The sequence below is a fragment of the Betta splendens genome, chromosome 17 (assembly GCF_900634795.4).
Source record: "Betta splendens chromosome 17, fBetSpl5.4, whole genome shotgun sequence".
In the NCBI taxonomy this organism is placed as follows: Eukaryota; Metazoa; Chordata; class Actinopteri; order Anabantiformes; family Osphronemidae; genus Betta; species Betta splendens.
Window position 1 is genome coordinate 14,736,621 of NC_040897.2, and position 13,983 is coordinate 14,750,603.

Here is a 13,983-nt window from a genome sequence, read left to right on the forward strand (position 1 = left end):
ACACACACACACGCACACTCGTCCTTCTCTGAACTTTCTTCCTCAGATACTTGGGGATGGGCTTGTTCGTTCCCATGACAACAAATCCCAACATGAAAATGCGATCAGATGAGTATGTAGCTGCTGCCCATGCTCAGGACTGGTTTGGGGGGGGGGCATCGGACATCCCATTTGCTCATAACAACAAGCACGAGAGACGGAAGCACGTTCATCTGCAGCGGCACCTTTCTCTTGGACACGACCCGATCACGGCGGCCATTTACACAACGCTGTGACATAACGTGCTGTCAGCACAAAGACGAAGCCTCAAAGCTGACACTACAGCAGTTCCACCTATGGAAAAATGTCTCTAAGGCTGGAAATGGTCAAATCAAGGAGTAAGTTACACAGAGATGAGTAAATAACAGCTCCAACTTAGAAGCTACTGTAGCAGAAGTACAGTTAGCTTCAGTGTTGCTGTACTGGATTGACGTACGTTGGACAGGTGTTCCTAATAAAGTGACCACTGAGTGTGTGTCAGTGTGAGCTACACAAAACAAAGGCCGTGCACGCGGGCGCTGGTGGATTCCAGTCCCCGGTGACCCTGTGGCCCCGTATCGGGCTGGTACGCCCGGAGGCTGCCCAGGCCACCTGTAATTAAACAGCCTGATGCCATAACGGCGCTCAGGCTTCTGATCGGCCTCCAGTCGAGGCGCAGATAACACGTTTTAACAGCAGATGGTCAACGATGCGGCCGCAGTGTCACCGTACGAGTGAACCCAGGCAGAGCGGGTGCGTGGACCTGCTGAGGAACCCCCTGAGGAACTGCACATTCACTAGACGTGCTAATAAAGCTATTCCTTCTTTATCAAGCGGTCAAATGCTTGGTTTGTCTAGTGAATGTCATGTCCAGTAAACAGGTGGTTCAACTGGGAGGAGCTCATTCCCAGACGTCTGCATCAGTATTTGGATGCTCAGTTCATTGTAAAACTGATTCCTTCTTCCTTTTCAATTGTGACCTCAATTTCCATCTCTCTTGCTGTATTTAACAGTTTGACTAGATTGTCTGGGCGAGATTAGACATTTAACAGAACGAATAATCACAATAATCACAATGAGACCAGTTCATTCTTTGCCGTCATCGTATGTTCAGGACTTCACTTCCGGCCCATCGCCACAAAACAGTGTAAATTCACACATTAGAGGCGGCATCAGACCCGGATGCGCCACACGTTTGTGCAGGAGCACGGTGTAAGTTTGTGCTCCCACGGAGGCGGTTCTGGTCCGCTTGCTGCTGTGGCCCGTGCAGCAGCAGCGGCAGCGGCTCCACAGACACTGTGTCATAAAGGAGAGAGATGTCACACTGGATTAAGGTCTAGGTACAGAGCTTCTGCGTAAACGCCTGGTTATGTTAGCCTTCGTGATGAAGTCCCCTCCTCCTCCTCCTCCTCTCTTATTTCCCCGGTGTAAAATGCTGCCTGTGCACAGTGCACTACTACTCTGACTGGATCATTAGACAGAGAAGCCGTGGCCCTGTAGCTTTTGCATCCTGCCCTTAAAAAACGCAAACATTGTGGCAGCAGCTGCGGCTTAGAGGAGGTTCGAAGCCGATGCCTGGCTCAGTGCTGTGGGCAGTGTGGGTGCTGAGGCTGAGTGGAGCCCAGTATGGCGGGTGGAAGGATGCTGCTAGGTCGCGCAAATGTGCACCACAACAAAAGATGTGCAGAGGGGCGCACGCGGGGGTGCGCGGCGAAACATTCACGGCTCCGATTGTTCGACTGGCACGATGTGCATGAAGGCTGCGGGCGAACAAAGAGGAGCGGGGAGCGAGTGCTGAATGAAACAATGCATCCCAGACGGAGACGGAGAACCTACCCAGATGTTGTCACACGACCGCTGCCCCCCGCGCGCCTGCTTCACCGGACCACCTCCAGCGGAAACATGTCCCCGAGCATCCGATTGAAAAATAAACTGCAAAAGCATAACAAATAGACGCGATTGGACGCCAGAGGCTCGCGCTTCCTGGGGAAACTCCGATCTTCGCCTCTCCACAGACGGGCTCCGTCTGCTCCCAATCACAGAGGGAGACTCGCGCCGTGTAGCATCACGCTAGCCGGGCGGCTAACTAGCGACGACAATCTACCGCGAACCGGCGAGGAAAACAGCGCTATCCTCGTGTTTGTCCGTCATCCTGCCGTGTTTTGGTGAGGATGATGAGGGAGCGGAGAAAGGATGCGCTCAGTCGGCTGCTGAGAGCAGGTCCCTTCGCTCCTGCTGCCTACGGAAGCCCGGATGCTCCGAGATCGCGTTTTTATTGGTTTCGCTCATGTGACAGAAGCTGGTAATTTAAAATATTCACAGGGACACGGAATAATAATAACATGTTTACGGTTACAGTCATAGCATAATTGTCAAGCAGCTAAATGTATAAATAACAATAATAATATACATATAATAATTAAAACGACGAATATGGATAGAAATATGGAATGAGGCATATTTAATTGTTATCAGACAACTTTTAGCTGTTATGTTTGGTTGTTCCTTTTATTTATTTACTTTATTTTTCAGTTTATGAATAAATAAATACGAATATTGTGCCTTCCTTACGTGCTTGCTATTTGGTCATAATGAGCGTGGTTAGTTTAAAATATTTAGTGAACACATGAAAATGTTAATGTGACAGATATGTTAAGTTTCTGTAAATGTTGAATGTCAGATCCTTTTTAAGCTCTTAAATTTCAGGTGTATGTATTTAAGACCATTAAATATCTTTGATTAGAAGTCAAACTCATAATTGCCCAGGCCTTTTGGCCTATTTGTCATTCATCTTGTGTAGAAGCATACTACAAGCCTCAGACTACATCAGCGTGTGCTCTACACAAAGTTGTGGTTTTCTGCTCCACCTAGTGGGAGCTACGTAGAAATACAGACAGTGGAAGCAGCAATGATTGACCTACAGCAGTAAACGGCAGACAAAAACCAAAACACATAAACAGTATCTTGATTGGACCATTTTATTTTTTTCAAGGACATTTATGAAGCCAAATTGAAGATATTTTTTCTCTTACTCATATACACAATGTCAAAAACGAGTTACTTTCTGATCACCATCACATCAACATAACGCACACATTGTACCAACTAGTCACTGAAAGCTCGGGATGTGGTACAGACTCAGAGCCTGGTTCACCAAAGGCAGCTTGGAGTTTGGCGTAGGTTCAATTGACAGAACGCTGAGACACGTTTGGGAGGCCAGGTCTAGATACACTACAGATTAGATTCCCCGTCTTCGATTCAGTGGTTACACTCTCTTCACAAGGAGGGTTGAGGGACATTTACAAGGAAGGAGTTGAGACGATTCACAAGCGGCCGTGGTCTGTCAGCAACATGGAATGATGCAATGAGAACAAATGTGTTTCCGTACATGTCCCCTTCAAACAGAAGATTCAGTATTGCAGCATTTTACACCCCGTGCACAAATCCAGTTATTCTACTGCCAACAAAGGTTCAAAATGAACTCAGTGTATATGCAGATTTCTGTTAAAACAAGATACGGTTGAACATCACACTGTTGCCAGCTGCACATCTATCAAACTCAGATTATAAAGCTTTAATAATGGCTCTACTGTGATGGTGCAGGGGTGTAATTTGTCTGCCACTCACGCTACAGGCTGCCCACACACCAGGCGTGACAGGAACTTTAAGGAATGTTGAAAAATAACGTAGGAACCACGAACATTTAGTACAACACAAATGATTTAACATGTACATTCAAAAGAGGACGAGGCTCCAAGTAAATAAAACAAAAGCATCAGGAGGAAGGTTTGTGTGAAAGGACAGTAAAAACAGAGAAACAGTACACGGTGCTGATGCTACTGATGTTACAGCATCACTGTGTGATGTTACTGACTCCAGTGAGTCACTTTAAAACAAATGTCATGTATATCGTATAGGACCAGAAGATGAACCGACCAGAGCAGTTAGAAGATTTAACATCCAGTTTCCAGGTCTGTTTGAACATCTATTCGTCTACACGTCTTTTGACCCAATTCTGAGTTTACTCAGTTAAAATCAAATTTAAAAAGTAGGACATGTTGGCTTTAATTGCTTTGGGACTTATGGAAATAAAGGACAGGTGACCTGTTTACATCAAGAATACATGACTTCCCAAAGTCATGTACTACTCACCAATAATTCAAGGTAATTTAATAACTTTAAGATCCATACAATCAGTGTCAAAATACTGTATTTGGGTCACTGGAGGAATAAAGGACCTGTTTCTTGTTAGCAACGTGTAGGAAACAAAAAACTGACAGACCAGGCTACAAACACAATAGTAAACACCCTCATGCTGCACAGGTAGAAAGAAAAACAGAATCAAATGTCCAGCTCACACACGCACACACGCAGATATTTTCAAATACGCCAGTATAAGTTTTAACTCCTCGTTCATCAAGAGTGGACAGAAAACAGGCTGAGACAGATGAATGTTATTCGGGCTGCGGTTACGAAACAGTACTTCATCTAAAACCTGACTGAGAACTGCACATTTCACTCATTCATTGCAAAAAGCCAGGAGTGATCGTTGCTGAGTTGATCGTCATCAGACAAATGAGCGTAATGTGCATTTACCACTCTTGCATGAACTACAGTTGAAACAATACCAGGTCAATAGAGACATTTAAATAATTTACGATGTATTTACACAATAATCCATTTTGTTTTTCCAGCAGTGTGTTTTTATCTTCTCAGGATGAGTCTTCTAGTCACCCATCTTTACTTTCGACGTCTGAAGAAGAAAACAGAACGCAGTTATGAAAGAACCACAATCGTGAGCACAGCTTAAATCGCTGTGACCACCCAACATGAGTGGGCACTGTAAGAAACCTTCACAGAAACACAGACAGATTCCTCATTCACCTGCAGAATGGCTACTATGACACCAAACAGGCCGATCGCACTGCCGAAGATTTCCACGATGAGGATCTTCACAAAGAGGCTGGCGTTCTGGGCATCTGCCAAAGCGGCCCCACTGCCCACGATGCCCACACAGATGCCACAGAAGAGGTTAGAAAAACCCACAGTGAGGCCAGCTCCAAACATGGAGTAACCTACAAGGAGAGGAATGAGGAAGTCAGAGATATTCATGCGTTCATACATAGTGTAACCGGCCAAATGTTTTAAAAACATTTTAATTATACGATTGTTGACTTAAGAGTTATTTGCAGTAACAGTTTTAAAATGTATGTGCATAAACAGATGACAAAGAATTATCAAAGAGGCCACATTTTTTTATTAGGGTCAGGTTCTTACTCTAGTGTTAACTTTAGCGAATTCTTAATCCAAAGTCTTTAGCCTCTTTAGACATTAACTTTTTATTTTAGCTGGATTTACACCAGCTGGTGGTTCTAATGTACTTTGTGAACAGGGGATCGGTTTATTACCAGCTTGGTAGTTCTTTGAGCCGATGGCAACAGGGGTGGTTGCACTGAAATTCTATAAAGACAAGACATTTTTTTAACCAGTACTTCTCAATAGATAATATCTATGTGGATGTGGTTTAATAATAACAATAACAATAACAATAATAATAATAAAATACTTACCTCAGCCATGTTGCTGATTACAATAGCCATGATGATCCCATAGATTGCTACAGCTTCACAGAAGATGATACTAAAAAAAATAATAATAATAAATTACAGTATTGGGGTTTAACTTAGAACATTAGATAGACATGACATGTAGACACAAAAAAAACACAATCTCAAACTTACAAATGTGAAAACACAATAAAACCGAGCAAAGCTACAATTACGTATGTAGGGGAGTTTAGGTCCTACCTGACCAAATTCTTTGTTTTGATTCGTGGAGCTTTCACACCACCACCAATGATGCTTGAGCCAGTGATGTAGATGCCCCTGAAAAACAAGACGTGATGTGATCAAGGAACCCACTGAGCTTCTATCACATGCAACAACAAGGGAACAAAGGATTGCATCTAGAATCAAGTTTACCTCTGGATTCAAGACAAAGCAAACAAGCGAGAAGCTCATTCATTAATGTTGAACCAACCATTTTCTGAATGTGTGTGGATGGTAAAAAGGTCAGCTTCCTCTCCAGCGAAAACAATATGTTTCGGCCGTGTTGTGAAGCAGTTGGGCAAAATCATAACCTGTGTGTAACTAACAGGCGCCTGTATAAGTCTCTAGCTGCCCCTGATCAGCAGCCGTTCAGCATGTTGAAGCATGTTGTGTGTAACTAACAGGCGCCTGTATAAGACTCTAGCTGCCCCTGATCAGCAGCCGTTCAGCATGTTGAATCTGCTCCACAGCAAATCTGTGAAGCAGCTTTGACAATGTCTCATCCAAATGACGCTCTAGAGTACCGTTATATTACTAATTCAGTTTTCCTAGTTCCATATTTAAACATAGTGTCCTTCCCCAAGTGTTTCAAAAAGAGGAAACCTTTTTAAAGCCTGTTGCAACTTCTATTTCCAAGCAACACCAAAATCTGAAGCTGTGTCCCTACGCACTCACCAGGCGGCTCCCACCACAGACAGAGAGATGCTTAGGCCAATGCCCAGATTGGCCCACATGAAAGGTGAGGTCTCTGTCAGGAACCTGCAGGAAAAGTGTGACAGTGGGTAAAGACTTTATGAAGGAACGCTGCCAATGTTTACAGGATGTTATAAAGCCAGTGTGTGTAAGCAAAACACATTGTGTACATATACACAACTTATTCTCATTTAAAACTTCCCAGTATAAGGAGGTAACAGCATAAGACCTAGATAATAAAACAATACATTACGCACTAAAAAGCTAAACTCCATTTAAAGAACTTCTGCAACAACCAACTACACAAGGATTCAGTGAAACATGTTAAATTCACTTAAAATTGAATCATAAATAGCATAGATGCATTAAGTTCAAGTTTCCTAAATACACATTCTGTGTTTTTAAAAGGGCTTGGATGACACACTCAAGTGTTTCACTTTATACATGCAATATAATAAAACAGTGGCCTGTAAAGTGTGAAAACAAGGTCAGCGGATGTCACAGCCTGAAACCAGAAGCCTTGGCCTCGTGTCGCCACTCTCCTGACGTTGTGTAATGTGGGAAATGCTGGTTTCCCCGTTGCTTTGCTGTCTGTGGAGTAGAGTTACTGGGACTAAAGCTCCATGAGAGCCCATTAAAGCGATGTTCAGCTCGCTGCCAGTGCTTGGATGAGCGCGGGGCTGGATTCATACTCACCATCCCACATCAAAGCGGAAGCCCAGGTCAAATATGGTGTAACACAGACCTGGAGGAACGACATGGGAAATTACTTTAGAAAAATCTGAGCAAACTGTGAGCCGTTGGTGAAGACGCTGGTAGATGGACATCTGAATCATTAAGAAATCTCACATTTCTGGGCTCAGGTCGTGGACAGAAGCAGCAACTCCTCACTCTCACGTGAGAACTGCTGCAGTTCCTATGTGGGCTCAGCCATCACTAGCTAACCTTAGCTTAGCCTGTTAGCTGCATAGCTGCCCGAATCGAGCTACGGAGGGTTCCAGTTCAACACTGCGCCAAACTCTCCCACCAGGACCAGAAACTCTAACCATAACCCGTAAACACCGATGTGACCCTTTAAACGCACCTGCATCGGTTTAGCTGTCGGCTACGTTGCGTTAGCATAAAGTTAGCTATCTTGAGATTATGCTAGCACGCTGCTAACCAAGACAGGAGTCACAGTTGCTAATCACTAACACGTAGCATTTAGGTAAAGCTTTGCAACAAACTGTTAACGTTATTATTACCGTGCATGCGTAACGTAATAAGAACAGTAATAGCTAGCTAACAAAATGGAAACCAGCTCGGTTTAGCTAGGTCCGGAATAATAGCTGTCAAACGAAAACCAACAAGCACAAACGACTAACTACGGCGCTGACATTGTATATATCAAAGAAATAACATTGTTTTAATTATTACATTCATAGTCTGTAGACATTCGTAGGATACAAATCTTACCGACGACTAGTATGGTGCTCCAGAAGGCCAAAGTGACCCCCGTGTAAAGAATGGCGTGTCCGTTCATCATCCACTCTAGCAGCATCTATCCGCCGGCCTAACCCGATAGATTAGCAAGATATGCTTGCCTCAAACTGAATCTGACGCCAGTAACGCTAAAACAGCGGAATGCTACCAGTGTAGAAGTCTGTCGGTGGGGGAGAAAAGCATCGAAAGGAGAAGCTCCGTGGTGTCAGCTGATCCAGGTTGACTGGCATGTGACCGGCGATGGGAGGGCCGCGTTCAGCTTCGCTGGAGTCGCCACCTCCGCGTCTGTTTCTGTCCTCCTGACACCCAGGAAACTGCTATTTCTGCCGTTTCTGTTTCTTCCGCATTAAATACTTGTTCTTCTTCTGCATTCTTGCTTTTAAATAAAGTTTTCAAACGGTTGTGCCACAGAAGAAAACCATTACATACCATATCATAAATTCCTCCACTGCTTCTATTTTGCAAATTAGAGCAATTTATTTGCATCCATATTTAATGTAGTTTATATACTATATTTTTAAATTAGTTTATTTTGTTAATATAATATGTTATAGAAAAGCCATGAGAGGAATGCGTCCATAGACGTCTTTACATGCAATGTGAATATTGATCACTAGGTGGCGCTGCTGTCGTCTGTGTGCAACTAAACCTAAATTAACTTCAGATAAAACCTTGGGTAACCTTAACGTGTTCTAGGAGATCAGTATCAGCCATGGCAGAAAACTACATTAGAGAATTTATCACTGTACACAGTTTGTCAATATTATCAATATATAACGCGTGTTTCGTCAAAGCTTAATCTCATTTTAACTGATCATGAGACAGAGTTTAATTTCTGTCTGAAGCATGTACATGAGCAATAAGACAAAGAAACCAGGACACTACATTATTTCTCAAGCAAAGTTCACTTTGACATTGGCAGCGTGAGCTTGGAAACAATCCGTAGGTTTGACTTTTCCTTTTCATTACCTTCAGTCTCAGCTCTCTGACTTGCCTCGTCTCCATCCTCATTTTATAATTCTTGCCATCTTTACCTCAGAGGCCGCAGTCATTCAGCTGTAAATGGTTTCAGCTCTGTCTATTACTCCATCACCGATTACAAATCATTTAAGCCCCGGCCCCAAAGACCATGTATTCACTGTGCTGGAAAGTGGTGGATTTAACTCCTCTCCATCTGCTGAAGACCACAACACGCTTCTGCGTTTTCCACAGTCCTTTTCACCTGCACATGCTCTTCAGCTCTTTCAGTAGAAACCCAGGGAACATATGAGCACAAGCACAAATACTTAATGACACTAATACTCGTGCTTTTCCAACCTATAATGGGTTGGAGGCAGGTTTAGCTAGAGACAGATAAATGGCTGCATCAGCAAAACAAGGCATGATGCTTTCTGCTGTGTGTTGGAGAGCGAAAGCTTTTGTAATTTCTACCAAAGCTCTGAACCATGGTTACAAATCTCTATGCCACTGTACAAAACCATTAGTTATGTTTGAGATCGTCCTGACACTAGTCATATAACTGCCTTTGTGTGGGTCTCCCATACGACACCCAGCTGGCTGTTAAAAACCCTGAAGGCTTCATGCACAGCGACAGGCCAGTCATTGATTACAGGTACTCAGAACCCAGACATGTGGACTCACCCCGTGCTCTCACAAAAGAAAAGCACGTCTCAGTTTCTGTTTAAAGTTTTTTTTGTTATTATGACTCATCTTAGGTTAATTAGCTACAAAGTGCTCAAGTGCCACACGGTACTAAACGCTGTCCAGCCCCAGCGACAAACAGAATAATAAGGAGAAGATTTTATCTCAAGTGGAGTAAAAATAAAATATTTCCATAATTACAGAGCTTCGTGTATCTTCGGTTGCATTCAAGTGGAAATCAGCTCCTTTTGAAAGTCTGGATGCAAAAACCTTCTCCAATTCTTTTCTAAAGCTGGACTACGCCTCACGCTGACGACAGCCTTTTTAAGAAACTGCTGTTAAATGGACGTAAAGAAGCAGCTGCCTCGTCTGAAATTAAAGTTATCACCCACTTAGCGGCTCATCCAGATATGAAACAGAGCACGCTCCGTTTAGTCGACTGCTTATTGAAATGGCGAATTTCATTGATTCTGCCTTTATTCACACCTGCTGAAATGTACCCGAGGCTGTTTTCCTCTGGACCGGCAGCCTCCCTGCTCTCAGCCAGTGTGAATTGAGCAGGTGGGAGGCCTGAATGGGAGGAAAAGCACATTTTTAAAAATGTCCTGGACATAATTGTCTGCAGCATCTTCCCCATATTCCTCCATGCCCTGCAGCTTTTTACGCTACCCAGGATGAGGAGCGGCGGCGCCCTGAGACCTCCTGACAGGAGCCCAGAGACTGTTAAAGGCAGCACAGGAAGATTCTGTGACAGCCAAGATTCTGTGGAACGGCCAAGGTGCAGTCAGTGACTGCTCATCGCGGAGAAACTTTAATCACTTGACAACAGAACAACAAGTAAGAATGATCATGACATTTAAATTGAAAAGGTAAAAAAGACTGCGAACAATGCAGGTCTAAAAATCTCTCTGACGGCTGGATTTATATAAAATGAATGATAATACAGTCAGTCGCTTCACAGTGAGGCAGGTTGTCAGCTTCTTTGTCCACTTTCTCCTTGAAACTACATGTTCGTCCATTATGCTGCAATTATCCTCCCATCTTGTAAAAGTTCTGACAAAAACTTTCAGTGTTTGTGGCTTAAAATGACCCTAATTTCCAAGTTTGATGAATCTGAACTGAACCCAGTGGGAAAAAAATAGAAGGTGTCCTGGCGTGAAAGCAGCGTTTGCTTCCGCAGACCTGTTTATCTGCAGCCTGCATCCACGCGGGATGAACGCTTCATCCCTCTGTGGATCAACCAGCGACTCGCAGGCGTTAACGAACCACACACAGCCTGTTCCTGCTTGTGATTTGGCTCATGTGGTCAAATAATGATTGGCCACGAGCTGCTCACACGCTCGTCTGCATTCAGACAACACAGTGTGTGCCCGTTTAATTAATGGGGCTCTTTAACCTGCCTCCACCTCGCGCCGCTCTGGGGTCAGGCTTCGTCTCAGCCTCGTCCGCTCCCGAACTGCTCGTTTCTGTCATCAACGCTCGCGCTGTTCACTCGCTCCACAGCCGAGGTTTTAAAACAGCCGAACGGGTTCACGCGCGAAATTAAACAACGTGACCTTTGGTGGAAGTTGCTGTGTGCTTATTAGAAGGTGTCACAACAGGCCCAGCTTTCTTCATTACCCAGAGTTCCTTGCTTTCGCTGTTGGAGCAGAGTTTAACATCTTTCCAACTTGTGTGTTTTGCTGTTTGCAGCAACTAGACTTTAGGACCTTTAAGTCCATTAACTGAAATCTTAGTTTGCTCATTTATCAAAGCATCCATGTTTTAATTTATCAACCTGGAACATGTGCATGTGTGAATTCTAAGTCTGAACGTGTGCTGGCTCCAGGTTTCCAATAAAGACTTGAACTTTAAACTGTTATGCTGAAGTCCATAGTAAATACCATGCTGGTGCTTTAGTGAGTCAGACCTCACCACCGACGTCACCGCTGCTCATGCGGCTGAATGGGAACAAATCCCCACGTCTCACACGGGGAGAAGCTCATCTCCAAGAGGCCGAGCAGCTTCCAGGTCACAAAGCTCATATAAGATCTTCACACAGGTAATAAGCTGCCCACATACCTGAGTCCGCTCTGACTCATCCATAGTTGATGCGTTTGAGTGTCACATAAAACAAAGCATGCTTTTTTATCATTTCAGCAGGAACAGTGTTTGTGGAAGCACATCTGTGTACTGTACTAAATGACTGTGACTCATTCCAGACACATGTGCTGAGCTGGAGCCAGGCCTGCTTCTATTTTTATGTGCTGCGCTCATCATATGCTTCATCATGCACCTATATTACATATAAATAGAACAACCTAAATATTGCCATGGCAACAGGATGAGTATAGGGTACGCTGCATTAATGCATGAGTGACCCAGGCTGGATAATCAGTGAGTTCTTATGTGAGACTGGGCTCAGTAATGAATTGGCGTGAAAGACACTTCCCTACGACGAGCCAGGCAGCATTTAGCAGCAGATAGTTCCCCAGCATTTTCCTTCTCTTTAAAAAATTTTTACAAGGAACCTTGATGGAAAAACTGAAAAACACAAAATGCTCCCAGTGACTAATGCGCCGTTGATTTGACTCTGATGAATGTTTCATTAGATTATGAGGAAGCACATTATGTTCTCACTGTGGCTTTATTCAGATCACACACACACACACACACACACACACACACACACACACACACACACACACACACACACACACACACACACACACACACACACACACACACACACACACACACACTTTGTTTTCATTGAACAGACATCCTGTAAATACAAATGTGCCTTTTTAAGATGTCAAGGGTTAATAAAACAGTGAGATGAAGACCGTTATGTTCCATTCAACGCCTTCCGGCCTCGTGTTCACGTGGACCAACGATGCTGGGGATCATTCTCACTGAGCCGTCCTCCTTCACGCAGGGAGCAGCTGTACGTTTGCATGCCCATAACATTAGGCTCCAATCAGGACTGGAGCGTTCATGCACACTGTGCTGCCGGCTCCTGTGAACGCAATCATCGGCCCTGACATCAGCGAGGCCATAATTCAGCCTGTGCATGCGACACTGCTGCTCCCGTGTGCAGGACAAATAACACAAATCAACTATCTCTGGAAAGTACATTGAGTCCCGATAATAGGAAACAAAAATATGTTGTTGTATTAGTTAGTGGCTTATCAGCGGCGCGCACGCAGTGAACTCCGTTCACGTCGGGCTCCTTTGTTTGCTCTCATTTCCTGGTAGCATCGAGGTAAACACTTCACAGGTGCATTCACGTATACTGTATATTTATTTCTAATTGTAGTGTATTCATAAAGAAAGAGGTTCAGGACGGAGCGAGGGCCAATTAAACACGCGCACACGAGGCGTCTGACTCTGATCTGTGACGCTTCAACTCATCGTGACATTAATCAACAGAGATTAACTTAAAGTTGGTGGTGGAGCCGGCGAAGCCCCACAGTATTTACAAGCCAGGATCATTATTGCTACAGCGCTTTGTAGAATAAAATATCAGCCGTGGCCGTTTAAAATTCAGAAGGACCTTTTGAGAGAATGACGGCTCCAGCAGGGTCAGAACCTTCAAACCAAATATCAGGAACGTGCGTGTAGATTAAAAAATGTGTCTAAATTATTGAAGAGCTGCTGCGGCCATAAAATGAAGGCCTGTTGCAAACATTGGATTTAATAATTAAGCACCGAGTCTCAGGGTGTGATGTATGAATCCTCGTCCCCCCTCAGCGCTCTGCTTTTCCTGCTGTAATATCATTTCTATTGATCGTCCACGCTGTGACGGCTCCATCTTTAAACCCTGAATGACAGAGCGCTCGTGTCCGTTTCAGTCCACCTTTTGTTCAAACGCTGCTTCTCGTCACAGTAACGTGGAGACTTATTTGGACTCGCTCGTTATGGGACTGTTCTGCTGGTTCCACCTTCGCCCTGATGTGAGCTGCATCACACGGCATCAGTCATGTTCCATGAACCAAAGGCTTCCAGCTAAAATGACTGCCTTCCAAGATAATGGAGGATTTTCTAGATCCAGGCTTTTTACTGCGCGCTTTGGAACAAAGGGACGAAGACTTAATTACAGCAGACGTGAAATTGACTTGGCGCCGTCTTTTGTCTGTCCTCCTTCCGTCGTTCAGCGGGCGCTGATGGTGTGAAGCACCGTCACAAGCCATCAGTCACTGGTGACTTAAATAGCCTTGATGAGTTAAAGCCTCTCTGACTGATGAGGGAGAGATGATGGCGCGCGTTTACAATCACCACGCGCTGCTGAAGTGGCAAAAACCCGGCCTCGGCGCTGGAGAGCGGTCCAGACGGACGTGGA

General features: G+C 44.4%; 2 protein-coding genes across 3 annotated transcripts in view; both read right to left on the bottom strand.

Moving 5' to 3' along the window:
* The window catches only part of b4galt2 (UDP-Gal:betaGlcNAc beta 1,4- galactosyltransferase, polypeptide 2), a 59,502-nt gene extending 57,221 nt beyond the window's left edge, over positions 1–2,281 (bottom strand). For both annotated transcript variants that reach the window (XR_003783653.3, XM_029130714.3), the window contains exon 1: positions 1,855–2,281. The gene's annotated coding sequence lies outside the window, so the exon portion shown is untranslated. The remainder of the gene's footprint in view (positions 1–1,854) is intronic.
* Positions 2,282–2,980: 699 nt separating this feature from the next.
* On the bottom strand, positions 2,981–8,337 carry atp6v0b (ATPase H+ transporting V0 subunit b). The gene is made up of 8 exons (XM_029132474.3): positions 7,995–8,337; positions 7,236–7,284; positions 6,522–6,605; positions 5,826–5,903; positions 5,589–5,658; positions 5,427–5,478; positions 4,903–5,093; positions 2,981–4,771 (listed from the first exon to the last, which is right to left on the bottom strand). The coding sequence occupies exons 1-8, from the start codon at positions 8,077–8,079 to the stop codon at positions 4,745–4,747; spliced, it is 636 nt and encodes a 211-aa protein (XP_028988307.1). The 5' UTR covers positions 8,080–8,337; the 3' UTR covers positions 2,981–4,744.
* Between the last annotated feature and the right edge of the window lie 5,646 nt (positions 8,338–13,983).

Bases quoted from the DNA above. Each gene is read 5' to 3' on its own strand.
- atp6v0b (XM_029132474.3), bottom strand. From the start codon at position 8,079: ATGCTGCTAGAGTGGATGATGAACGGACACGCCATTCTTTACACGGGG. The intron at 5,094-5,426 runs GTAATAAACCGA...CTCTCCTTGTAG, and splicing joins CTCAAAGAACTACCAAGCTG to GTTACTCCATGTTTGGAGCT. The intron at 4,772-4,902 runs GTGAATGAGGAA...TTTCTTCTTCAG, and splicing joins TCATAGTAGCCATTCTGCAG to ACGTCGAAAGTAAAGATGGG.